Raw genomic sequence first — 27,740 nt, forward strand, 5'->3', positions numbered from 1 at the left:
CTCGCACGCCAATATCTTGCGGTCTCCGAGTCAAGTCCGTGGAGCCTCCTACAGCAATGGAGGTGCTCTCTATTCATAGGTGCTCCAGAACCACACAGTTGACTCTTGATTTATTATTTTCCAGTCTTCTTTCATGTTTATTGCGATAATATTATGTTCGAGGTTTATATCCTTTAGTCCCAAAGTGGATTGATCGTAAAGATACAGTTCCCAGGACAGAATCATTGGCATCGGTCAGTAAGCATGTGGACTGATCATTTTGATCAGTCTGTGTAGAGACCGAGGTTGCGCGGCATCAATCCTCGCTAAACCTGTTAGCAGAGCATGCACAGTAGTTAGTGAATGTGTTAACTCACATGAGGAAACTTGTAGATTTAAAAACTTTTTAATTACATGCAGTGTCATCTCGATACAGCAAACAACTGAAAATAATTACTTTGAATACAGCTTAACAAGATATGGTACATCATCACAGGAAACAACATAGTGAAGTGGCATATGCTTTAAACAATGCATGTCTTATGTACAGATTCCGTAATGATATGCATGGATGACGTCACTTATGTTACCTGAAAAGAAAATATCTATTACCAACACACGACCGAAACTTAATTCTATTAATGTAATGTGTTCAGAGGAGTAACAAACCACTCAAACAAAACTGTTCGACCGTTATAGTGCTCGACACTGCGTGCTGGTCGTCAGGCTACCAAGACGGTAAAGCCATTCCTTCCTGCAGAGGATCAAAATTCTGATGCATGTCTTTGGATCATCCTCAGGGATGTTTCCCAGACCGTCACCAATGGATACTTATGGAGATGTATGCTGCTCTGAAGCAGTAATTACAGCTAGTTTTAGAAGAACATTGATACCATTTTTGCAGTCATTTTATTATTTTTAACTGGAGTTTTAAATAAAATGCTGTTTTTTTCCATTTAATCTAAAAACGACAAAAAATGAATAGCGTTCTTGTTTTGTTTGTTTGTTTCTCATCCCCACTGGTTTAGCGAAGCTAGACCAGGTCCATGAGTCCATTCATCCTCAGGAAATCAAAAAACAAGACCGGGTCGCTCAGAAAATCCTCCGTTTCAAAATCCACACAGCTAAGGAGGTGGACCTGGCTGTCTGCACTGGAGAAACATTTGTTGCAAGTGGGATAGACCTTTCGCTGCTGTTCATATCTCATGTACTTTATATGACCACTGATGAATCTAGTGAACGCGGTCTGATCGCATCTATTACCTCTGAAGGCCAAAGCACGACCCGGTTTATCCCAGGAGTACCAGATAATTACTGGGGGAGTATTCCAGACTAGCTGTACACCTTTCATTCTAATGTTCATTCTTTCGTTCTTAACACTAAGAAATAAAATTTTTACTTCTGATGATTAAGCAATTCTTATATATTCGTTGTATATATTTCGTTAATGTTTAGAATCATTTTGTCACGAAATCACGTGATTTGGGACGTAACATGTAGTTTCAAACGTATGGCGAAAATATTTCCTCAACTCGGAATTTCATTGTAGTCCATTGCGTGAGATTGATAACTAGAATTATTAAACTAGGAAGAAGACGATGGAAGATAAAGAGACGAGATAAACCGATTATTGTGATCAAGGAATTGGACTAAAACCACGGGTTCGAATCCCGTTAGGTCATATGTGTAATTTATCTCTCGGTTCTATCAGTCCTTCATCCCCTGCTGCTTAGGCGACATTGATCCATTTATGTTGCCCACGATGAAGTGGTCATTAGAAAAGTTGAATTCATAAGGAGTTACGTTTTCCTTTTTGAAAAAGAAAAAAAGAAAATGGTGAAATATATTTTTTAATTTTGACGAAATGTATTTCTTCTAAAAAGTGATGACAGTTATATTGTCACTTCGACGAAATTTTTGCTCCGAATATATACCAGGAAACAATTTCGTCAAAAACGAAGAAAGTATCCCGAAATTTGTGCACGCAGGTTACCTCCAATACGAATTATATAATTTCCTACTTGCCCAATTATTTCTAGTCAGCCATATAAATTATTTTTCAAACAGTTTTTTTATTTTCTATTCATATTCATTACTTCATTAATAAGTTAAAACCCAAAAGATAAGCTTAAAGGAGCAAATATATCAGCATGTGCTATTTATCACACGCATATTCCTTTAATAGGGCTGATATAATTATTATCTTATCCTAGTGAAAGTTGACTTTTTTCTCAAAATGAATGCTTTATTCTTCACTTAAGATTAACGGGTTTAACTTTTCTTCGCCTTTGAATGATGAATGTTTTATATTTCTTATTTGATACTTGAAAATACAACATAATAAATACAATATATCGTGATTAAATATCTTATTTTTCTAAACTCAGCGAGATTTTTAAAAGATAATTTTTAGCCTCCAAACAATAGGATAACAGAGTAAATAAAGTGTTTTCCTTAGTTGTTTAATTTTTAACGTCTCAAATAGCGAAAACTGTCCCGATTCTAAATACATATTACTATTAAATTAATACTTCTGTCTATTTTAAGGCTTATTCTCAAAACAGGATTCAGCAACATTCAATGATTTGCATTAATACCATTACCGCAAATCCTATTGTGGTCCATGTATCCCTGGTGGTCTACGGACCCCTCGGAAGTCCACTGATTATAACTAAGGGATTCGCTTTAAATTTTCAAAAGGAAGTAATATTTTCAAAAATAATGGCAAGGTGGATAAGTAAAATTAAAAATAATAAGAATGTGAACTATAAACAAATATAATTGTCTTTCGAGTCTCTAAAGCCCAAGGAAATTAAAAAAAACAACACAGTTTTAGTGCATGGAGTCAAATATTTAATTTCTAAACTAGTTCTAATTTCTAAACAAATAAATAAAATATTTTAAAAGTTACCAAACTTTTTTCAAAATCGCCAATTTGGTGAGATTTATCTTCACAGATGAAAATTATAATTAATAATTTATATATATATTAATAATTACTATTATATATTAAAATGCTATTGTAATATTAATAATTGCGATTATTGGAAATTATCAATTTTTAAAAAAGTTTAATAACTTCTAAAATATTTTATTTATTTGTTAGTTCTTAACAAATAAATTCTCTAAGGTAAGATGGTATATATAGTTTAAAATTATAGCTTAGCTTCAAATGTAAGGCATTTAAATTGCAACTTTTTTTTATTTTCCTTAGCGAAAGAGCTTCGAAAAACCATGTTAACAGTAATGAATAACTTTTGCAAACCCATAACAGTTATAAAAATAGTATATTACATACAAAAAAGCCTAATTTCTGTTATTTACTTTAACAACAAGGGGTAGCCTTCGGGAAAAAGTATAAATATATAATTTTGCTTCAATTAAAAAATTTAAACACACTTTAAAATATACTTAATACTTTCAATAGATTTGTTAAAAAAACAATTACGCAGTAAGCTTTTAAATAAAGGCAGCAATATAAATTTGCGAAAAATCAGAATTGCTTTTACGGTAAACGAAACAATGTAAAAATTCAATTGAAGGATTTCAAAACCCTTCAAACTGATGATGCGTTTTTAGTTAACAATGGCCTTTTTTAAACAAAAGGTGTGTTTAAATTATATTGACATGTATTTTTCGATAAAAACCCGTTAAGTCTACAAAACATGAAAAGGCTTTAACGATAACGATTATCCAATGAAGAGATTAAAATGAAAAGTAAATAAAAAATCTTATCAAAATTAATAAATAGTACTTTTTTTTGTTTTGATTTCTCTCTTTAACTGTCTCCTAACACCATGGCGTTTCTCAGGGTTTTGTGCATTTGTATGACTTTAAATTTTGGATTTTCCTATGGTAAATATATTTTTTTCAAAACGTTCTCCGTGATTATACTAATGCGTGATCATATTTCGCATTTAATTCGTGCTTTATGTAATATGCTCTGATAGTTATAAATATTGCAGAATCTATTGTCCCTTTATTTTTAGCGACAGTGCTTTTAATTTTCTTACGCTGCAGTTTTCTCAAGGAAAGTATTTTCAAAATTTTAACACCCGTAATCCGAATATAAGCTAATTTGATAGACCTGAAAATATTTTTAATTTACAAATGTATTTTTATACTTACCTTTCCCCAAAACGTAAATGATATTTTTTTCCGTTAATTGCATGAAAAATTATTTTTTTAAGTCAAATAAACTTTTGAATTAAGTTATGTGTTTCAAACAAGTCTGTTTATTTACAGAAGAGGGTCATAATAATTTGAATACTGGTGGTTTAATTTTGTAGATCTAATATTTTTTTCGCTGTATTGTGAAAAAATGTTAGTACACTGTGAAATTTTTCCATTTTTTTTTCTATTTATAATACTTTTAGGAAGAAACTTAAATTTTGAGTTTGTTTAGGTAATAGTAGTTTAAAATTTTTTAATTTTTCGATGAAAATCAGCATCTTTGCAAATTTATAAACATAGTTAATGTTCTATTTACATATTTAAAGCTTTATTTACATGTATCAACAAATTTTAAATTTAATTACATATTTAATGTTTTTCTAACTTTGACTGATGGTTTTCGACAATTTATAGCAGAAAATTGATTAGATTAAAAAAGTGATTCTTGTCGTAAACTTATGAAAGGTGGCATAACTATCTGCTAAAGATCTTTTCTTATATTCAGAAGTATTTCACCATAAGCATCATTAAGTTTCAATTCAAAATTGCTTCGACAGATGGCGCTGCCACTTTTTTTCCTTTTAGAAAATTATTCATTTTTAAACTGTTTGAGGCAACGCTTTTAGTTATTAATAATAAATTCCAAATCAACCTAATATGTTAAATTTAATGTTAAAATTTATAAAATTTATTGCCTAAAGTTTACTGTTCAATAACGATTAAAAATTTACTCAACTCACTAATTTTAAACATTAAAAAAATTTATGATCTTTTATGCTTGGTTTTAGCAAGAAAAAATTTAGTTGGTTTAAAACATTGTATCGTTCTGTATATTAACCTGAGTAATTAAATTGGAAGTTAGGTCAAGCCTGGCAAATGGTTGAACGAGTTTTGTGTTTCGTCACATGAATTTTAAATTGATGTCAAAACAGAAATCCAATGCCCACTTACTAATGCAGATCCGGCCGGGAAAAAACTAGCCGCCAAAAATTGGAATTTATTTATTAAAGAGCAATTATAGTAACAGAAAACTTAGCAGAATTAAAGTATTGTTTTATGTTTTTTGTTACCTTGCGTATTATTTTGGGTGATTAATATTATTTCAATTTTCCTTTTTTCTTTTTATAAACAACCAATAATTCTCCTTAATAAACCAAAGCAAAACTTGTTTTAAACTTGGAAATCTTTTCTAATAACATTGTGTCATTTATTGTGTCTGGTTTAACAATCATATTATGTTTTAATTCAGATAAAAAGGATTTTACTTCCTCAATGTTAACCTATTGCAGAAATATATTCATAGTGAATTTTGAGAACGTATTTTCCTCATTCCTTCAATAACTAATTAATAATGGAATAATTTTTGCTTTATTCATTGAGTTGTGTTCCATTGAAACCATTTTCAAATTTTCATCATATTACATTTTAATTCTGACAGAGAAGGATTTTATTTTCTCAATGTTAACCCTACGCTGAATTCCAGCAATACATCTGTGAATGAAATTTCTGAACGTTCAGTAACTAAATAATAAGGTATTGTTTTTATTTTCTATTATACATTGAGTTGTGTTCTATTTCACCTAATTACTAAATTTTCATTAACTTATTACGTTTTAATTCAGACAGAAAACAATTTTACCTTTTCAATATTGACCCCGCGGTGAAATTTATGAATGTAATTTCCTAATTCATTCAGTAACTAATTAATAATGAAATGTTTTTTGTTTTATTTTATTTATTGAAGTGTATTCGATATAACCTAGATATCGAATTTTAAATTTTTTACTTTTTCAGACATCCTGTTTTGAAAACATTGATATCTTTAAAAAGTAAACTTTGGCAACTAAGTTCAATAAAACACATTTCCTTAAATGAAATGTTACAAAAAATGTTTCGAGACAATAATTTGTAGCTGAATGAATATTCATATTCGTATATACAAGGTGGTGGAAATATTTTTTTTTTGTCTTAAGAAGATCCTTAATTAGCACGAAAATGCCATATTCTTCTGTCATCAAAACTAATGTTTCTTTTTGAATATCAAAACAAATAGAATATTGTTTGAGTGTTATATTTAGAATTTGTCACTATGATGCATCAGTTATAATTAAGATGCGTTTTAAACATAATATGTAATATTTTCTGCATTGCCCATAGCAATTACCATTGGACTTTTCATGAATTTTGTATTTATGATGCTATTCAAAAGTGCCTTGATGTACTAACAATGGTGAGGAAATTTTCTTTGTAAAAGACGAATGATATATAAATAATTCATTTTCATTATTTAAAGAGATATTTACGTAAGATTACAACTAACAGTTTTTTCTCTCTCTATTTTTCGAAGCAAGAGGCGGACGAATATGACGCGTTTACAGAATTTTTAGTGATCGCAGTCAACAATCGATTGCTCTTTTTTAAACTTATAAGAATTATTTAAAATCGCAGTTTAGAGAACTACATTATGAAGAAATGTTTCGTTTTGGAACTTTATTAACGCTTACAACCTTTCATGTTGGAAGCTCCTTCAGCTTTTTTAAATGTAAATAAACGAACTTTTTAGATCTACCGAACGCAGAATTTAAATATTTATTTTTTTCAGTTTAAGTATCAGATCATTCGATAAATTTCTAAAGTGCAATTGGCGTCGGATATATGTGGACTTTCTGAAAAATGAAATTCTGAATTATCTACATTCGCTCATTCTTTCGTGTTATTAATATTGAAAGCATTATCGAAAGTGTTATTAATATTGGATTGATCACCAGACGTAAACCTTTCTATGGCTTTTAAAAAGATTTAAGTTATTTAAACTTCCTGCATGAAGTATTATTTTTAAAGAAGATAATTTCAAAGGAATGGGGTAAGTGACAGTTATTGCAATTAAATGACATGCAATCTAATATTGGAGATTTAGGATCTGAGGTAGATATTTGCTTTAATATTTTTTTTATAGTGTAGATTTTAAGACTACTGATATGGTGTAGATCAGGGATTCCTAACTTTCTGCACTAACGAGATTTAAAATTATCTCACGGCTTCTCAGGCATATTGTATTTGTCTGAGGCTTAATAGGTATTGTATTTGTACATACTTTAAAGTAATGTTTATAAGACTTAAAACTGAAATTATGAAATTAAATGGCAATAACTTAATACAAATCATTTCTTAAATTCAGTTAAGTACTTTAATAGTAATTTATAAGAAGGTGATATATAGTTACGATAAAGTTTTATTTATATAAGAAAAAAATCTAAGCAAAAAGAAATTAACATTCACTATTGTAGTTTGTTTAAAGTCATTTGTATTGCAGGTATCGTTATTTTTTTAAAAACTCATTACATAGCTTCTCAAAACTTGTTTAGCCTGATCTACCTACTAGAATTATTCATTTTCTTGAAAAAATTGATACTTAAAAATACAACTGCTTAAAACTCATCTGCGCACGATATGAAGTAGCGAAAGGAATCAAAACTCTTCACAACCTTTTTTTCTTTTTAAGAACATAAAATTAAGAGTTTATCGATGTTTGCTTCTCTTTTATAACTCTAGAACAGTTATTGCTAGCGTCGAGGAATTTGGACAGCGACCTAGAGAGGCAATTCAAAATTTAAATTACATCGTACGGGAGAGACGTTCGGAAAATTGATGTTTTATAATTTTATATTTAACAACTGGCGATGAGCAGCAGACCCAATTCTGAGTTTACAGCTATCAATGTCAAGCTCCTTAGTCTTGTAATTTTGAAACTAAATCCAAAAGACACGAAAACTTTGGCAGAAACATCAGGACTAACTAAGTTTCATGGAGGATTTTTTGATGGAACTAAACCTCATTTGCACTAAATGGAGTTGAAAATCACGAAAACCTCCCTTTCTTAGACCGACGGCAAGGGGATTCTAAACCGTTGTCCGTCTATCACTGAGGATATTTTACACCTACACTGCGGTCTGGGTGAGCCGGGAGCAGATCTCATATCAACCAGCCACCACTGAGATTCGAACTTGGGTGACCTCATTTGGAGCAAACGCTGCATCTCCAGAGCCACCACTCATTGGACAAACATTAGCGAATGTTATTAATTTAACTGTAGATGAAACTCTTTTTCCCCATACACTTAACAGATAAAACCAGTAATGTTTGGACGCTTACAGCTCTGTTTGATAAAAAAAGAAAGCCTATTGCAGGTTCTTTAATAATTAATTATTTTTGTTTCGCTATGTCAAGATAGGTGAAGGATCCACGTGTAAGCTACGTCCCCAAATGAGTATTCCTAAAGTTATCTGAAACCACGTATTTATTTTGTTTACAGTTACGGTTTTGAAAAGTGTTTCTACAAAAATAAATGATTCCAAATTAATTACAGTTGAAATAAAATAATAAGTTTTGTAGTATGAGTAGTAAAGGGCAAAATTACAGGAGAAAAGGTACTTATTTGCTTCAGGAGACTAAGGTTACGATGGACTGGACATATAATTAGAGCTAAAGACGATAAGGCCACCAAAAATGTTTTTATAGCAATACCAACTAGCACTCAAAAAAGAATGCGGTCTGAATTTAGGTGCTTGAACTGTTTCATTAATAATCTAAAAACATTAAAAATATCTACGTGGAGAGACAAAGTCAAAGATAGGGTCCCGTGTATCAACGCCTAAAGAAGGCCAGGGCTCATCCTTGGTTGTTGTCCAACTAAAGAGGAAAGGAAGACGTTTCTAAATACACGTTTTGTCTCGCTTTTGTTCACGCTTTCGTAACTCTTATTAATGATGATTTATTGATTATTTAATTTCTCCTTCTCATACGAAGAACGGGTCTTAAGTCTTTAATGCATCTAGAAATATATCACCTCTACATTACCATGGCATATACTTTGGAAGTCCCTGGTGTAGATTATATCAGTAATTCTAACGATTTAACAGCACAATGTCACTTTTAATATTATTCATTTCACGCTAATGATCGCCCGCTTCAAAGTACCAAACATTGCTACTGCAATTAATCTTTCGTTTGTTTCTTATTAACACTAGATTGCCTAAGGAAGTCATTTTGACTGCTTTTAATTTCAATTAGAAGAACAATGGTGTATATAATGACACAATTTCTTAGAATTTTGTACAACATATAATTATTTAATTGTTAATATTTACCAATAACTCGTTATATAACTGTAAATAATATAAAATATATTAAAAATTAATTTAAAAAAATTTTCTTCACACATTATTTATTCTTTTGCAATCCAGTCATTTTGACTGCTTTTGGGCAATATAGGTCCATACTAAATTTTCAGTCTTTCTAGTGTTAAAAGACTGCAAATTTTAGTAGCTTAAATTCTTTTCGAAGGCTTCAGAGCAACCCATTTTTAAAGAAACTGGAATGCGCTAGGACTATGAACTACATAAATACTATAGCATATTCCATTAGCATTGTTTTGCTTGCATATGATACTAGCACACATTTAGAGTCCTAATTTTGAACTTATAAAAAAATTTAAAGGAAAAGTAAAATTAAAATAAATGTCATAAAATATAAATTTGCAATATTAAAATATAAATTTGCATAAAATAAAAATATATTATTTGCAAATCTCATCAGAGAACTATTAACCTAATAATATTGCGAGGCAATTTTTTTTTTAAATATCTGGCCTTGACCTCATTTATATTGACTCTTACGCAATGTGACCCCCAATGCCTCTAACACTAACTGTTTTCAACTTTAACAACTTCAAACAGCTTAATTACTATGCAACGAATTCGCAATATATTTTTGCTTAAGGTATTACTAGTTGCAACAACTAAGTATGCCCAGAATCGTAAATTGTTGTTGGTTCTTATACGAACCAAAACAACTATAGTGTCAATAGTCAAATATGCATTAAAATTATTGTTTCTTTTAAATGGACTTGCTCTGGACTCATCCATTGTCAAAACAATCAATTACTTCATTTCTCTCATTTTCTTGTAATTAAAAAATAAGTTTATGACAGTACTAAATCATAATATTGATCAAATTTGTTACAACCTTAATACGGTATAAAGCTGGAATGTATTTAAAAGATTTTGCATCGAGTTCGTTTTGCGTTAACCGAAACGTTATCTTTATTCTTTTCCTCTTACTGTTAATAGTGGGGAAATTTTTGCGCATGCGCTGTAATGCTCAAATTAAAAAGCAAGTGACTTTCTGCAAAATCTTTCTGTTATTGATTATTTATCTTTCTTAAACTTGATTACACTACTGAATTTCAACTTGAACGGAAACATAGTACAACTTATTTAAGTTGAAGCAAATTTGCATATTAATACGGTTCAAAATACAAACATTATGGTTTAGCTTTGAAACAATTTTTCTACTATGTGAAATTACGGCTAATTATAATTTTTTTTTTCATTTGTAGCTTTTACATTTAATGAATTTTTTATGAGGGAGAAATGTATGACAGAACTAGGTTGTTTTTCTGCTGGTAAGCCATTCTTCGATTTCATGGAGCGACCAATGAGCCTCTTACCAGACGACAGAATATCAATTGATACACAGTTCTATTTATTTAATGCTTCCAGTGGAATGACACCTCTTACCTTTAGTAACTTGGATTTAAGTTTCTATGATATTGACAGCAGTGGTTTCAACCCTAAGGTTAAGACAATTTTCGTCATACCAGGTTTTATGAGCAAGTTTGCTGACTATTGGAAAATAGTAAGTGTAACCTTTCAATATTTTATTCTATTTTTTAAACGGTCACAGTTATAGTTATCCTTCTTGCTTCCGTGAAAATGACGAGGTGAGGTTTCGCCCTCTATTTCTCGCTCCCGTGAAATTTCCGGGCTGGAGATTTAAGTAGTAACGCGCCAATAAGAATAAAACTAATTCATTTCTTTTGCCTGGATAACATTTTATTTCTCATTTTACACACCAGATGGCAGTACCAAGATATTTTTAAGGTAATTGTAGATAGTTTATTTTAAACTAGATGTCAATACTAATCTATCAGAATCTACTGAAAAAAAGGCACTTTTATGACCGTTTTCTTGAAAATTAACCGATCGTTAAGGGGTTAAAGAGTTGATAATTATAGTTAAGGCAATATATAGATGTGTCTTATTTTTTTCAAATTGCGGCGATGATTGTTTTTGTCGAAATGCACTATGATTTCTGTGTCGACAATAAGATGTTTTTATGTATTGTGCTGCCATCTCGGAGATATTTATGAAAATGTTTAAGTATATATTAAGATACAATACTAAAGGGCAGTTTTACATAAAAATGTCACCTTGGAAGAAGTGTTGTTTATCACTATATTGCCCGAGGCTCATCATGGCTCTAGTATAGAATCAGGGGCCAAAAAAGGGAAAATTTTTGAAGGTGTTTTTTATAACGCCTTTCACATCCTCTTAAAATGCCTGCTGTTAGGATATTTTTGACATTGATATTGATGTTGTTTTGGTATTGATAATTTCAGTCCCGCTTCCCTTAGCAGTGATTTATTAAATTTTTGACAGTCCTTTTTAAATAAATTGTTTATGGCTATTTATTTACCAGTTAATGATTATTTATTGTACTTTATTGCTAATATATGACATTTAACATTACTTTTTGTCAAGGATTTTAAAAGAATATTCCAAGGGCCTTCATATGGGATATCCTTAATTACAATGTAACATCATGTATCACGTGTTGCTGTTCTACGTGTATGCCAACACATTGTATAGTGAAGAAGTACTGATATATTGGCTTCTGTTTTGCGGTTTTAGGCTCCTTGGCGACCTATCACATTTTTTTTTACTTCTTAAATTTGACATAACTTTAATTTACTTGATAATACTAGAAAAGGAAATGTTATCAATATCCTGAACAATCTTTTATTTAATTTTTTTATTTTATGGAATTTTTTTCTTAAAAGATGTCTATACCACAAAAGAACTTTTTCATCGCAAATTCTGTTTAATCTCCATAACTAATTTAAAATTTTAAATATAGAAAAAAATTAATTCTGCCAAACTTAGAGGAAACCCCGAGGTTTCACTTGTTAAAAAAAATCAAAATATCAAAATGCAAGCAAATTATTGGAAGACAATTTCCCGATTGCGTAATCTTAAGTTATCCTGTAATAATTTGTTTTCATTTTGATTTTTTGAAAATTTCTTTTCAGTATTTATAACTTCATGGCTCACTTTAACTTTGCCTGAACTCTACTTTTTCAATACTTTAAATTTTATATTATTTATAGTGGTGAAAGAGAATTTGTGATGAAATGTTCCTCCGTTGTTAAACCATCCTCTTAAATTATCATTACTATTGAAAAGTAGTTTTCTATATTTGGGAACTATAAATTGTTGGTAATCACGCACTTATATGAATAAAAGGTAGCAGAGATAAATATTGCTCATCTTTGTCTTGCGCATGTTCACTTGTGTTGTTTTCACTTTATATTCTACAATAGTGCAGGAATACCTAGTGTTACTTACTCAATGAATTGAGGCATAATAATTCAGTAAAAAGTTCATATTGCCTTTTAAAATACGAGTTTATTGTTAAATAAGCATAAGTAAGTATAAGTACATTAGCATGTATAAGTGGGTGAGTTAGTGCTCTTAACAAGATGGAGGATAGTGAAGTGAAACTTATTAAAAGTTAAACATTACATAATTAAACAGCGCCATCTAGTGGTTAAAATAATAAATAGTGAATCATTGAATTGGAAGATTAGTGAAGAAATATCTATTTTATAACATAAATTTTCCTATCAAGCAATCTTTTTATTTTTTAAACTAAAGTAAAAAATTGAAATTATTATTTTTTAAAAGTAAGTTCATTTATTTTAGCCTCTAGTGAAATCTTTACTAAGTATTGAACCATGCAACGTTTTCCTTGTTGACTGGCAACATGGTGATGGACCGTTGTATGAACAAGCTGTTGCCAACACTAGGGTAGTCGGGGCGGAAATTGCTCTGTTCCTAAACAAGTTGAAGGTAAGTCTTATAAATCTCATTCGCCTTAAAAATATATACATAGGAAATAACGGTCGATATGTTTCATGCTCTCAAAAAAAAAGCAGGTGCCCATTTTCAAGACTTGCTAGACGGGAATGAAAAGAAACAAGAGTGATTTGAAATATAAAACGTAAAGTTTCTAACGAAAAATGGAAAAGTAAAGGTAAAACTAGAAAAACCACGGTAACCGACAGGAGCAAATCAGGGTAAAATGTATTTCCATGCTCTATAGAGAGATGGTGAGGAACTAATGTCGTTAACAAGGGAATCAGCATTCATAGGAATGAAACAAGATTCCAGAGAATCAAGATGTGTTGATGTGACTGGAGTGGAAATATTGGGTGCCCATTTTTGAGAGTTTGAAGCATGTCAACTGTTACTTCCTATTTATATATTTTTGAAATGAATGAGGTTTTCAGTTGAGTAATATCTTACCAGTTCATTTTTTGTGGAGATTATTTATGTAGCCCTGTCTCATATTGTATAATACAGCATTCCGGATATACCCCGTTGTGGGTTAAACGGATGAAAAGGCACTACTATTTCGTAACCAATACGTGATTGTGGAGGATAGTATTGCGTACGTCTCAATAGTGTACTGTATTGAAGTAAACAATGGTTAACGTACTATTTATCAAGTAGTGTTTAAGGCAGGAGGTTACTTTATGTTTTACAACAAATAATTTAATGTGCATTTTAAATTTTACTTCATAATAAAGATTAATCTCTACCGATTCTAAAACAATTCTTTTAAATTGCATTATAAGTATTTTTTTAAATCTTTTTTCTTTCTATGCTAAACAATTGTAAGTGTTGCTGACGCCGTTTTGGGTGTTCAATTTAACGCTACATTTTGTTTTCCCGAGAAAAAAACTTCAAGACTTAGAAAACTGAAATTACGAAGACATGTTGAAAAATGCAGAAGGAATGCAATGGAATAAAAAAATTAATTTTCGTTAATTAGTTCGAAAATTGTTGATTGTTAAACATGTTTGGGGAAAATACCACACGTGATGATCTATAGGCAACAGGAATGCAACTACAGTGTTGAAATTTGGTATGCTGAAAAGGCCATATCTATTTATGAACTTAACACGCATTTTTTTTCTCTGAAATTTAATTTTTTTTTGAAAGCTGCAGCAATTCTAAGTGTTTTCTTTTGCGAATTTTTTGCTTTTATACACAAAATGTAGAAGGAATACAATGGAATAACAATGGAATTAACTTTCGTTAATTTGTTCGAGAATTAACTGTTAAACTTGTAGGGAAAAAATAATATGTTTTGCAGATCTGTAGCGTGCGGAAATGCAACAAAGGAGTTAAAATTTAACTTGCTGAGTATTATATTTATGAGCTTTACACGAAACTCCAATTTGTTTAAAAAATACAAGTTAAAGTGTTTTTTTGTATTTCAGATTTTTTTCTTCAGTTTTTTTTGTTTTAAATATTCAATATTAAATCCATTGTAGTAGAAATTTTTTTTTTCTCCACAAGATACGTCACTTCTACAAATTGCTACTCTTTTTTTTCCCTTAGGAAAAATATGAATTTTCTTTTGAATCTGTTCACCTTATTGGACATAGTTTGGGGTCACACATTGCTGGCTATGCTGGAAAACTACTTCATAAAATTGGCAGAATAACAGGTCAATAATTTGAATGATATTTGTATATATCCAGGACTGATTATGGTTTTAATTAGCATTGCAATAGATGTAAAAGCTTTAAAAACTCAAAAAAATATTTTAAAAATTGTTAAATTTGCTTTAAATTTTGTATTTTGCTGTCATGCGCATAAAGTTAATGTAATAGAAAAAAAATTCTATTAGCATTTTGTATAAAATTTCATTAATAAATGTATAATTATATAATATAAAAATAATTAATCATACATTTAACAAGGCAGCTGTAAAAATATAATCACTGGAAGATTTCCGTATCGTGATCTGTGCCAGAATAATTGCTAAGTGTCGGCAATTTTCAGGCTGGCAAAAAAAAGGGGATTAACTTTAACATGCATTTTTTTAATTTGCAAGTTTAAAATATTTTTGGCGCCTTGGCGATTGTATTTGGCATGACAGATCACTAAAACGTAAATATCCCCATAATCATTGAACATTGATTACTATTATAATGACATAAATACTAAGTACATTTTCATGGTGGTTTGTTGGTTATCATAATGGCATAACCACATTTTTCTCTTAAAGTAAATTCTATTAGTTGTCTGATGTCTACTATAATAGAATAAATGCATTTTTCTCTTTTTCGTAGCTCTGGATCCTGCCGGCCCATATTTTACAAATGTGGAACCTATTGTGAGATTGGACAAATCTGATGCATTATTCGTAGATGCTATTCATACTAATGCCGCCCCAAATCGTTTTCAAGGTTGTATCATATTTCTTATTGAACTAAAAAAAAAAGAAAAGATAAGGAATAAAATAAGAAATGAAATCAAATACCTATCTGACGCACTATCAAAATTTTGAATTACTTTATGTTTCAGAAGCATTTTTTGTTCTTATTTGCTATCATCCAAAAATGCTTAAATTTATTTTCAAAAAGTTTCAAAGTGTTTCAATATAATGAAAATATTGCGTTCTCCTCTATTTGCTCGAGAGAAAACCTTAAAAAAAAAAAAAAAAAAAAAGATGGACTAAGGTATAGTTATAAGAAAATAATTCTTGCTTTTTATCATATTTAACTCATGATTTATGCATGAATGGTTATGCATCATAATTATGCATACATCATTCTCAAAATTTTTTTTGCCACATATGGAGATCAACTGCTGCACGTGACAATAATTAAATTATAGATGGATAAGAGAGAACTTTTTTTTTTCTTCTTTCTGTTACCGTTAATGAACAGCCGATCCAATTTTCGGGTTTACGACTATTAATGTTAAACTCCGTAGCCTTGTAATTTTGAACCCAATCTAGAAGACAAGGAAACTCATGTATCAAGTATTTTATTTTATTTTTTATTTTATATCCGTAGTCGAACTGCAGACTCAATTTTTGGGTTTACGACTACTAATGTTCAAATACGTAGCCTTCTTATTTTTGAACCAATCCAGAAGACAAGGAAACTCCTGGATCAGTACCCCCAGAGGTATTGATTTGTTATGGGAACATGGAGGACTTTGCGACTCGACAGATTTAACGTGCATCAGTCACCATTTACGTCAACGGGGATCGAACCCATGAACTCTTTACCATAGGCATAGTGCCCTACCAACCAAGCTATCCCGGCCATGCATCAAGTATTGGGAGAAATTTACCTTCGAAGAAGATTTTTTGATGGAACTATATGGAAAGGAAAAATTGCGTAAACCTCCCACGGTTAGCCTGACTGCCAGAAGACTCTAACCCATGGTCCGTCTGTCACTGAGGATATTTTGCGTCAGTCCAGTGGTCGGTTTGAGCTGGATGCGGAATTCGAATAACAGGTATTACTGGGATCGAACCCGGGTCACCTCGTTGGGAGGATAGCGCTCTATCCCCTGCTCGAAGCACTGCTCGAACTTTTTATTTTAATAAAATAGGTAGGAATGAATTTTTTCTTATAGCAAAATACGTAAGGTGAGTAAAATATCCCATTGATGAAAACTGAAACATCCGCCAATGTAGGCATCGAAAATTATTGTTGTAGAAAATTTATTATAAAAATAAAATAAAATAAATAAATAAATAAATAAATAAATAAATAAATAAATAATAATAATAATAATAATAATAATAATAATAATAATAATAATAGTTGTTGTTCCTGCTGTTTTGCAAAATTTGTGAAATGTCAAAACTTTAATGCATGTTATAAATTTTTGCAGGCTTAGATTCAATATACATTTTACACTAAAAATTAAGTTAAATAACTTTTATGTAATTTTTGATAATAAATATGAACAAATTTTCTTAAAATTTAAATATTTAAGAGCATTTAAAATTAACCTTTGAAATTTTAAAAGAACATTTTTCTTTTGAAATACATATTTAAACATAACTTTTTTATTCTTAAATTAAGTTATTGTTGAATTAAATACTTGCAATCATTCTTTTTTTTTTTTTTTTTTTTTTTTTTTTTTTTTTTTTNTTTTTTTTTTTGTTAAAGTATTGTTTCCAATGAAAATCAGAACAACGGATAATTTCAAAAATCTTTTGTACGCAAAAATGTATACAAGAAAAGCAATGAATAATTTAATTTTAATTCTTTCCAAAAAAATTTCTAGAAAAAGTGTAATCGAAACTTTATAAGTTATAATGAATAGTTAATAATGTTCATAATGTCTTGTATGTTCAAAATTCAGTTTGCATTTGTCTCCCATTATCTTCGAGAGATGGCAGCACTAAAACGATTTTGGTAAGATTTATAAGACTGAGTTTTGTTTTTCAAGGTTTTAAAGGATATTTAGAATACATAGGAATTATATACATAAGATTTCGAATTTTTATTTCAAGTATTATAAAGCGTATAAGTTGAAAATACATTAAAAAATTTACGCATAATTCGATTATAAGAGCGTTTTAAATTTAAATGAATAAACTAAAATTAGAACACTATATTTTGCTCTATAACTATAACTAATCATTCACTTGGACTACGAATTCAATATGTGTATATTTTTACTTTTTTTTCTAATCTATATTTTACAAAACGCTCACCGGGATTTCGAATTCAATAAAATTTTTTGCATTCCCAATTATGAGCTAAAACAAACTGAGCTATAAACAGGGCAGAAATATAAAAATGCGAAGTGAACAGTTGATATAAACAGAAAAACAAATCGTTTATTTCAGTATTAATTTTCAGAAGTTGAATGATAAATTAAAATAATTTAAAACGATAATTTAAAGAGATGTTTTAATGAAACAGTAAAAGAACATTAATCAACAGAAACCGACCTAAAAGTGCCAGTTTAGTCTTTAGGCGCTTTTTTTAAATAATGCCAAACTTCTGTTTTTCACTACTTTTGATCCTCTCCCTCCCTTTGTCACAAAGTGAGACAGTTTACCACTCAGTTCTACCTCTTGTCACATATGTCACGCTTTTCTACAAAAATATACGCTTGCTGTTCAGAAACGGAGTACCATGTTATTGATCATGTTTCAAACCTTATTTTTTTTAAAAGTTTAACTACGTTGGCATTTGTGAAAAAAAAATAAGGATTGTAAGTGAGCAGATTTTGTATAAAATAATATTAAAATTTACAAAAAAAAGAAGAAAAAGAATACGCATATATTTTTAAAGTCAGCGTAGGAGAAAAATATAGTAGATTAAATAGTTGATTTTCCGCGGTTTTATTTTTACCAAAATATGTAATGTCACATTCTTTGTTGCCTGTCTTCCTCCTCCCTGTCACAAACTGTCACTATCGTTTATCGGAATCAAATGTAGGTAAAGCACGCACGTTTTTCTTCAAATGATCCGATTTTATTTGTTGCTGTGTATCTAAAAAATAACTATCTTTTATTTTCCATGTATTTAAAAAAAATTTAAGCTCTAAAAATAAGCACGAAAATAAAAGTTTTATATAATTCCTTCTCATGTTTGGTTATATATTTGTAATTTTATGATGTTGCATTTTTTACATTATAATGAGGTTGAAAGACTTAAACAATCATAAAAGTTTTATTGAAAATTTTTATATATTAATTATATTCTTTAATAAAAAAATAATATGTAAATTATAATAGTGGTTTGATAAGAAGGCAAATAAAGGCCCTTATGTATTTCAAACAGAACTCGATCCAACTTCTGTTTTCTGCTTGATTGAATAATCAAAAGTCTGTTCCCTGATTCAACTGAAACGTTTTTTGAAACGTGATAGAGCGGCTTCAAAGAAAAAATTTGATAAAACTAATTTAAAAAAATAATAATCTAAAATGATTATTCTAAATGAAACTAATATTTTAATTCGGTTTAAAAAAAATGTTTCCAAAAAGAAATCGCAGCAGAACACAAACAAACAACTGCTCACTCAAGCTCAAAACATTGATTGAGCAAGAATTTCTACTTCTCGGACGAACGATATCGGACAAGTGAAAAAACAATTGCTTAAACAATCCGGCAATGACGTTATCGTTCGCACATTTGTTGCCCGATTTTATCGGTATCATGTTGTACAATGAAAAAGAGCTCTGAGGAAGAGATCTTAGTAAAAAAGCGCCACTAGCGGCGTATGACGACATTTCCAATCGTATGCAGTTTTAATCTTGTGGATGTGCCATACCATTTCCTGTCGCCATCTCTAGCATTTCCTGCACCTATCATTGCCTGTCGCAAGATTCATGCGACACCTTGCTACATATAACTTATTAGCATTTGTACATTTCGACAAAAAATAAGCAAAAAAGGTTTTTTCTTATTTTATTAAGAAAGAGCTTTGAGGCAGAAACCGATTGCAGATTTGAAACCAGCGATATGAAAGTATCAAAGATCTTTTAAGTTTTTTTTTTAGAAGGTTCCGGTCAATTTGCGAATAATGTGCTATTTTTCTTCTGTGAATTTCTGTGACTTCGCAAAAGTTTAGCCTATCTAATGCCATTGCTGTCTATTTTGAAAACGGCGCAAAACTTTCATATGTAGGAAAAGCCTCAGCTTTAGAAAAATGAAAAGCGTTTGTGGTCTAATTTTTTAATGTTTAAAAACTTACCCCAATGCTGCTTTATCTAGGCTCAAACAAAATTTGAAAAAACTGAGAATAAGGCCGTTATTTTGATATTGCCGCTGTGACATATAACGGCCAAAATTCTAAAAAGATATAAGGCGGAAATATATAATACATTCATTGAAATGATTTATTTTCGGATCATGACATTTTATATAATTGATATATTTGTACTTTATAAATTTTTTTTTATACCTCAATAGTTAACTAAGCAGATTTTTATATATTTATTTATTTAGTTTAAAAGTAGTAAAAAAGTATATGAAACTTTTAAACATGAGCACAAAATCGAAAACTTCTTTTGGCTAATGAGTCCATATTGAACCCGAGCTGCAAGAATTCAAAATAATTGTGCAACACTGGTTTTTCAGTTTTAACTTCCTTCTTATGGGAGTGGATTGTTCCATATGCTTTGTAGGTGAATAAAAGTAGTGGTTTTTGTCGGAAATATTTCTGAAATAGATACGTTAGACAGAATTTAACTTGCAGCCAGAATTTAAAAATAAAAAACAGGACATTACCTAGTAATAAATTGCATTCAGCAGCATTTCGATGCCTCAAGTTTAACATGATTTTTAAAAATAATCTTATATTATAATATTTACATATTTCTCTTTAATAGTTAAAATAGTTTTGTTTGAATTTTTTTCCTTTGAGGTGTATTTTAATAAAGAATTTCTTACAAATTTAATAAGAAGTATCTTTGGTAAATGTAATACGGAGAAATGGCTCTTAACCTTAATAACATCAATCAGTGTAAAAATACAGGGCAAGGAACCTTTATCTAAAAAAAAAAAAAAAAAAAAAAAAAAAAAAAANCTTAAAAAAAAAAAAAAAAACCAAAACAGTGTGGTGAATACCGGGTGAGTATGAATCAGGAATGGTTATTTATCTCCAAAAAAGCATTTGGAGTTTGAGGCATTTCCCGCTTTTCTCCACTTGCAAAAGATATGAAACAATCCACTATAATAGCGAGAGAGTTTTGATTTGAAAAGTCAGATTTAGGATGCGAAATAATAAAGCAGTGTGAAACAAAAGACGCCAGTTGTTTTACATTTGGCGTTGAATTCGTTAGAGCGTATTATACCGCTAGACGAATTAGAAACTCACCCGAATGAATTAAAAGATATAACGAGCTTTTAACGAGCTCCTAGAAACCGCAATATTTACTCGTTACAACTGAGTGGTCGTAACAAACGGGTTCGTGGAAAAATCATAAGAGTTTATACATACTTACTAAATTATAAATATTGCATTCTATTTATTAAATTATTGTTTATTATTAATTTATTGTTTATTATTAAGTTATTGTTTATTATTAATAAATTATAATTATAGTATTTTATTTTTTGCAGTACAAAAGAAGTTTTTTGAAGAATTTGCTTTGAACTATTTCATTGTGTCTTTGTTGTCTTATTGTTTTTCGGTCATTGTTGTTTGTGTCTTTGTTGTGTAATTGTTTTTCAGTATTTGTTGCATGTGTCTTTGGTGTGTTAATGTTTTTGAAGTTATACTTCTTATGCGACTTCCAACAAGGTTGCGTTAAACGCTTAACGCTACATTTTTATTGGCCGGGAAATCACGTGGTAGGATCCAGTTTTCCCTCATTCATTTCTATATTGTTTTGGTTCTCACTAGCATAAAAATAATAAAAGTCATAAAAGTATTGTTTTTCTATAAATATTTTTCTAGTTTGTTTTGATACACATATAATTTAATAGGGTAGTATTTTTTATTTTCAAATTTAGCGGATAACAATTGTAAAAAATGAGTGAAGACAATCCCACGGACAATGCGACGGATTTAAGGTTATGTTAAAGTACGTCTCTTGTGAATATCAATTGATTGTTAGGTTTTCTCTTCTGAAATTACATTATGAAGCATTCACATACGTTATTAATGCAAATAAATTTTCCAGGGCGAGACGATGAGGCAACCACAAGCACTTCCACTGGTTCAAGAGGTAAAAATGCACAATATTACCGTGATTACAGAGCACGGAAGCGAGCGGAGCAGGAAAAAGAGTCGTTGAATAGAACTAGTGATCCTTCTACGACTGCTGATTCTTCTACAATTAACGTCGCAGATTGCGAAGTTTAACTTCTTCCGCGCAGTGGGACTCCACGAACTATTTTTTAGGTCTTTGTTGTTCGCGTCTTTGGTGTGTTATCGATTTTCGGTCATTGTTGTTTGTGTCTTTGTTGTGTTACTGTTCTTCAGTATTTGTTGTGTTATTGTTTTTAGGTTTTTGTTGTTCGTGTCTTTAGTGTGTTATTGTTTTTCAGTCTTCGTTGTTTGTGTCTTTGTTGTGTTACTGTTTGTACCCAAAAACACAAGGGACAACAAAAAGGAATTCGTGGACTCGAAAAAACATTAAAAAATAATTTTTTCAAGAAGGGATAGTTGAGCTGGACAGGTGAAATTAAGTAATTTTATAAATCACAAAAAAGTTAATCGCTAGAACCAGAGTTTTCTCGTTAAAAGAGATCTAAGTTCCAATAGACTTAACACTGTACCAACCAAGTATTTTCGATTTCTTCTTTAAATTTGGGTTCTTGTAATATCTGGAGTCGTGACAAACGAGTTCGACTGTATTTAGTAGGTCATAATGTGTTTTGGTCAACATTTTGTGAATGATGTAAATAGATTTATTTTTATTTCTATGGCAGGTTTCGGATTGGTTGAAAGTATAGCTCACTTAGACTTTTGGCCAAATGGTGGTCATTTGCAACCTGGTTGTCCAGATATGGGATCTTCTATTTGGACATTCATCACACATCCTACTTTAGGTAAGTGATACGCGAATCCATGCAATGCTTGCCAGAAGTAAGCAGGAATACTTTAATATTCAGAGAAATATTCTTTTAATAACCTATATAAAGTATTTTTTTTTTAAAGAAAGAAACCGGCTATTTTTATCGTACGTATAGTTTTTGTTTGGCTATGTCATACGGAGAAAAAAATACAAATGAAATTACAGTACTGTATGGTAATAACATTTCTTGTTTTTTAAAAAAAAAATCATTGAGAACACGCTCCCCCAAATATAACTGGTTTTTATATCATGCTCTAAGGCAGTGTTCCCCAATCCCCGGTCCGCGGACCGATCAAGTGGTACCGGACCGCCCATTTCATTGAAACTGAATTTAAATTCCTAGGTTTATACCCCAAATTAAAAATATCTGTGTTCCATTAAAATTTTATTTATTTAGAAAAAGGGGGCCCCGAAGGTAGTGACATAAATTTTTTAATTTTTGTAAAGTATCATTCTCCCCGATTACCCCCAGATTGAAACGTCTCATTGCAGAGAAACATGCTCAGGGTTCTCATTAATTTAACGTTCTAGTAAGTTAAAATGTTTAATTACTTTTTATTTCATTTTATTTTGAAGACATGTTTGAATACAATTAAATTAAAATTAATAAATCGAAATAATCTAAAATATGAACAATCAGCGCCCTCCCCCCAGTGGGCCGTGGTAAAATCATCAAACGTTGACAAGTCCCCGGTGATAAAAAGGTTGGGGAACACTGCTCTAAGGTGTCATGATAGAATTACCAAATTTTACCACATTTACTAAATCTTATCACATATTATCAAACTATATGTTACAATGTTTTATTTTCGGTAGAAATTACGAAGCTTTTTTGCGTTCCCATCGGACCAGAAACACGGGAAATTTCACCATATTCTGGTACTTTGGATCATATTATTTTTTCAGTGCATGTTTTTTACTTACACCTTATTATTTTCACTGTCCCAAAAAGTTCTAAAATTTAGTAAGAAAATGTAACGTGAGGACGGTACTCTAGTGCAACGAATCCCAAAAGGTGTTCTAAGTTCTGAGGAACCCTGGGTTTTACGGGGAAATATCAAGAGTTCTCCGTGAGTTATTACCTTTTTTTTTTAACCAGTAATGATTTTTGAAACCTACAATAGGTTGTATTCAACCCAAAGTCAATTATTTATTCAATAATTTGGTTAATATTTCGAAATCATTTAAGTAAAATGCCTGAAAAGAAATAAATGGCAAATTTTAAAATATATGTTCATATTTTGTTTCCAATAATTTTTCCAGCTATATTTTTTCAAATATTACTTTTCGAATTGAAAAAATAACTAAAAGGATATGCATTTACAAATAATTTTAGCAGTATTTCTCCACGAACTTTAAAATTCAAAATAAAATAACCAAATTAAATAATACTTATTATTTTACTTCGAAAATCATTCTTACATTTTATAACATTTATTTTTTAAAAACCACAATGCGGTTATTTTATTCAATTTGATTTTATGTATTTGCCAAAAACTAATAAACTAGAAGTTGTTGCAGACTTGCACATTCAACTGCCTATAAAAACTTAATTTTAATATTTTTTATTGATGAAAAATTGATACATTTTCACTCTTCACATTTTATGTTTCTAAATTAGTTTGAAAGTTTTAATTTTTTTGTTAGCATATTCATTTGTGATAATTTAATCTTTTAAAATCATTTTACCAGATAGTTTCAGGGTTCCACCAAGAGAAGTTCGATTGTTTAGGGTTCCTAAACCGAAAAAAAGCTAGAAATTGCTGCTCTAATGATATTCCTTCTTTTATTTTGTTTATTTTTTACTTTTTCTCTTCGAATTTGCATTAAACTTAGTTTAGTACACCGTTTATTTTAGTTATATTGAGTGCTTGTGTTTGACGAAACGAACTGAAACAAATCGCTTCCGTATCATTACGATCCACGTTTAATAATTTTAACGTGTGCTTGCAAAATGTTAAAAAAAATGTTTATTTACAGATGGTGCTATAAAAGTTAATTTTCACAATTTAGAAGCAAATATAGAAGATTTGAAAGTCTGCACGATAAAATATTAAACGTAGAAAAGGTTAACAGAGTTTTTCTACTTTTAAAGCTTATTTGGAAATTTATTATGATAAAATTTCTTTCTAAGTAATAATAATAATAATAACAACAACAACAACAATAATGATAATAATAATAATAATAATTTTAGAAAGTTTTCAAGCTCTCTTACCTCTTATGAATGTGGGATAATAATTTGAATTATATACATGAATCATTTTATAAAAGTTTATTAAGTATGATAAGATTGAAATAGTAAAAGTAATTTTTGTGATAAAATGTCAAAGAAATTTCTAAAATTATTTTAAAATTTTAAATTTATGAACCATTAGAGCGAGTAAGTTCTGTAATCTAAAATCTGTGTTTTATTTTCTATTTAAATAAAAAGTATTTATAAAAATTGTAGAAAATTTTATTTGTTTACTTTAGAACATTCACGAAAAAAAAGATTTATTTAAAGTCAATCAAGTCTCTCAATTTATACAGTTTTTTAATGCAGCATTATGAAAATTTGTGTTCATTATTTGATAAAAATGTAACAAGTGGAGAACTTTAAATTTATATGAAAGAATAAAAATAATTCTTATAACTATTTATAAGAAATTTCTGAAATTATGTCAGATTACGTTTTGCATTCTAAGATAATTAAAAACTGCGTGTTTTTTTTATTTTATCAAAGAAAAAAAATTCTTCAAAGAAATAATAAAAAATTAAGGTTAAAATAATAAAAGATATTAAATTTCAAATATAATTTAAAATAAATTTTTTAAACAATTTCTTTTTGAGATCAATTTATTAAAAACGAACTGAACTGAATTAGGAACTTGGTTTATTATCAGTGATATTCTTAAAATAATATTTTCCCATGTTATTGCCAACAATAGAACATGTGGCAAAGCTTTTGCTCTTCCTGACAGCTGCACTATATCTAAAAAAAATCACGTGATAGGAAATGTTATTTCACATTTGTTGAATTAACTCATTCATTTTGGCGTAGTGCACCTACGCCAAATGGCTTTTTTGACACGTCATTGGTGAATTTTTATTTTATACCTAGCTCAAAATATGCGTTAATTCCTTTTGGCGTAGATGGGTTACCGGTGTCTTTCTTGTATATATTTTTTTCTGTCGCTTTAATTTGTTACTTTTAATTTCAAGAAGAAGACGTCCCATACCCACACACGTGACCTATGACGTAATCTTTATCTGCAAAGTGGGATATAAAAGCTGAACTAAGTTTCTCTGCGTAAGTTAGAATGTTAATTGACAATTAAATACAAGTTAATTAAGCTAATTAAATACAGAGACGCGTCACACAACGAATTAATTGAAATATAATTCTTTCTCGCCTATTTCTTTTACTTAACTTAGATTTATTATTTGTTTATGCATTTTATTGTAATCATGACATATTTCCATTTTATGCAGCTGACAATTTTGATGCATAATTAGTTTGTTTATGTTCCACATTGCTTCGTGCCTGTCTATGCGTTAAGTCTATGCATAAAAATAGAGTGAAAGAATTGAAATCTTTGAAAAAGAATCTGTCTGGAAGAATTTAGAGTGTGTTACTTAAGAGAACTGATACTTAACGGGCTTGGCTTACTTGAAATACAATGGAAAAAACAGTTGGTAACGTAAACAGATGTCACGTTTCAACAAACAATCAGGATCGAGATACCCGACTTACGTCACTTGCAGGTATCCCATGACAAGAAAAAATATATTTTGGTATTTTTTAGTTACTAAAAAACATCTGTTAGATTATTTAAATTATATTTGTTTTAAAATTTCAATTCCAAAAAATGTAGTTTGAAATTTTTTTTTCAGTCATATACAAAAATGCATCAATAATTGATTTTGAAAATTAATGAACTTTCAGTGATGAATAACTGTTTCTCTAAGATCAAATATTTTGAAAAATTTGAAAAATTATTGTTTGAAAGTGAGCCATGTTTCGAAGATTTTACCTTTAAAGCAGAAAAGCGGACAAAGCTATTTATCAAAAGAGCTTAGCATTTAATTCCGTTTCTTAAACTACTGTTAGGATTATTTCATTTTAGTTGTGAATAATGATTCGTATTTTGGTTCGTCGATTTGATACGTGCCTTTTTCAAAAGTAACGTAAGTATGAAAAATTTGGGTACATTTATAGGATTCATCCTTAAAAAACATTATTTTAAAACGCATTTCTTGCTTTGTCCAAGCCCGCTTCTTTTCAGAGAAAATACGTTTTTGTGTCTTATTTCTTTACTTAAAATATTGTCTGCACTCATTAATTATCACATTTCAGGTCATCCGCTCGAACCATTAAGACTGAGTCCTAGAACGTGAAGATCCGATTATTAGATCAAAAATTATTCAGGGTGGTCCGTTTTGTTTTGCTCACTGTAGACTTTTTGGACTCAAATTTTGAGATGTGTTAAAAATAAACTATTCACTGATGAAGTGCTCTAATTAAATTTAATTTAGTTTGATTTTTAATAACAGATCTTTTCAATTTCAATTTATAGATTACGATGGTTTGCACGATCTTATGTGTAATCATGGCAGAGCTATTGATTTGTTTACGTCAAGTATAAATAATCCAGACTGTGAAATGTATGGTTTAGTTTGTGAAAACATGGAGAGTTATGTTGAAGGATTGTGTAATACAAGGACAGCTAAGCCTTTTCTCATGGGTATTCATGCAGATATTTATTCAAAATATATTGACAATTCTCGCTCATTAAATGTATATTTAAATACTACAGATGAAGTACCATTTTGTAAAAAATAAAATATATATATTGTGATACATAAATTTCAATTAATTGTTATTGTTGTAACCCGTTTAAGTATGACAATTTTTATACTGATTTATATGAGTAGCGCTTGTAAATGTGATGTGCGCTGAAAAATGTAAAAGTGATGACTAATAAAAAGCTGAAATCAAATTTATAAAAAGATTTAAAAAATAATGAAATTATCATAATTATTTTTTTTCTAGTTTATTGTCCGAAAATAATGCTACAAATATTTTTCTTTTCATCATATTTCGCAAACCAACTGACCAAGGTTAGTAA

At 29.7% G+C, this 27,740-nt stretch overlaps 1 protein-coding gene across 1 annotated transcript; it reads left to right on the top strand.

The window, feature by feature from the left end:
• Positions 1–3,729: 3,729 nt before the first annotated feature.
• LOC107440349 (pancreatic lipase-related protein 2-like) lies at positions 3,730–27,621 on the top strand. The gene is made up of 7 exons (XM_016053254.3): positions 3,730–3,834; positions 10,550–10,848; positions 12,975–13,121; positions 14,679–14,787; positions 15,416–15,532; positions 22,484–22,603; positions 27,189–27,621. The coding sequence occupies exons 1-7, from the start codon at positions 3,777–3,779 to the stop codon at positions 27,452–27,454; spliced, it is 1,116 nt and encodes a 371-aa protein (XP_015908740.1). The 5' UTR covers positions 3,730–3,776; the 3' UTR covers positions 27,455–27,621.
• Positions 27,622–27,740: the final 119 nt, after the last annotated feature.

The sequence above is a fragment of the Parasteatoda tepidariorum genome, chromosome 6, assembly GCF_043381705.1.
Source record: "Parasteatoda tepidariorum isolate YZ-2023 chromosome 6, CAS_Ptep_4.0, whole genome shotgun sequence".
NCBI lineage: Eukaryota > Metazoa > Arthropoda > Arachnida > Araneae > Theridiidae > Parasteatoda > Parasteatoda tepidariorum.

What these genes read in the sequence shown, in the direction of transcription:
- LOC107440349 (XM_016053254.3), top strand. Translation starts at nt 3,777, where the DNA reads ATGGCGTTTCTCAGGGTTTTGTGCATTTGTATGACTTTAAATTTTGGA. An exon ending in TAAAATTGGCAGAATAACAG is followed by an intron (nt 14,788 to 15,415) that starts GTCAATAATTTG and finishes TCTTTTTCGTAG; the next exon opens with CTCTGGATCCTGCCGGCCCA. An exon ending in CATCACACATCCTACTTTAG is followed by an intron (nt 22,604 to 27,188) that starts GTAAGTGATACG and finishes TTCAATTTATAG; the next exon opens with ATTACGATGGTTTGCACGAT.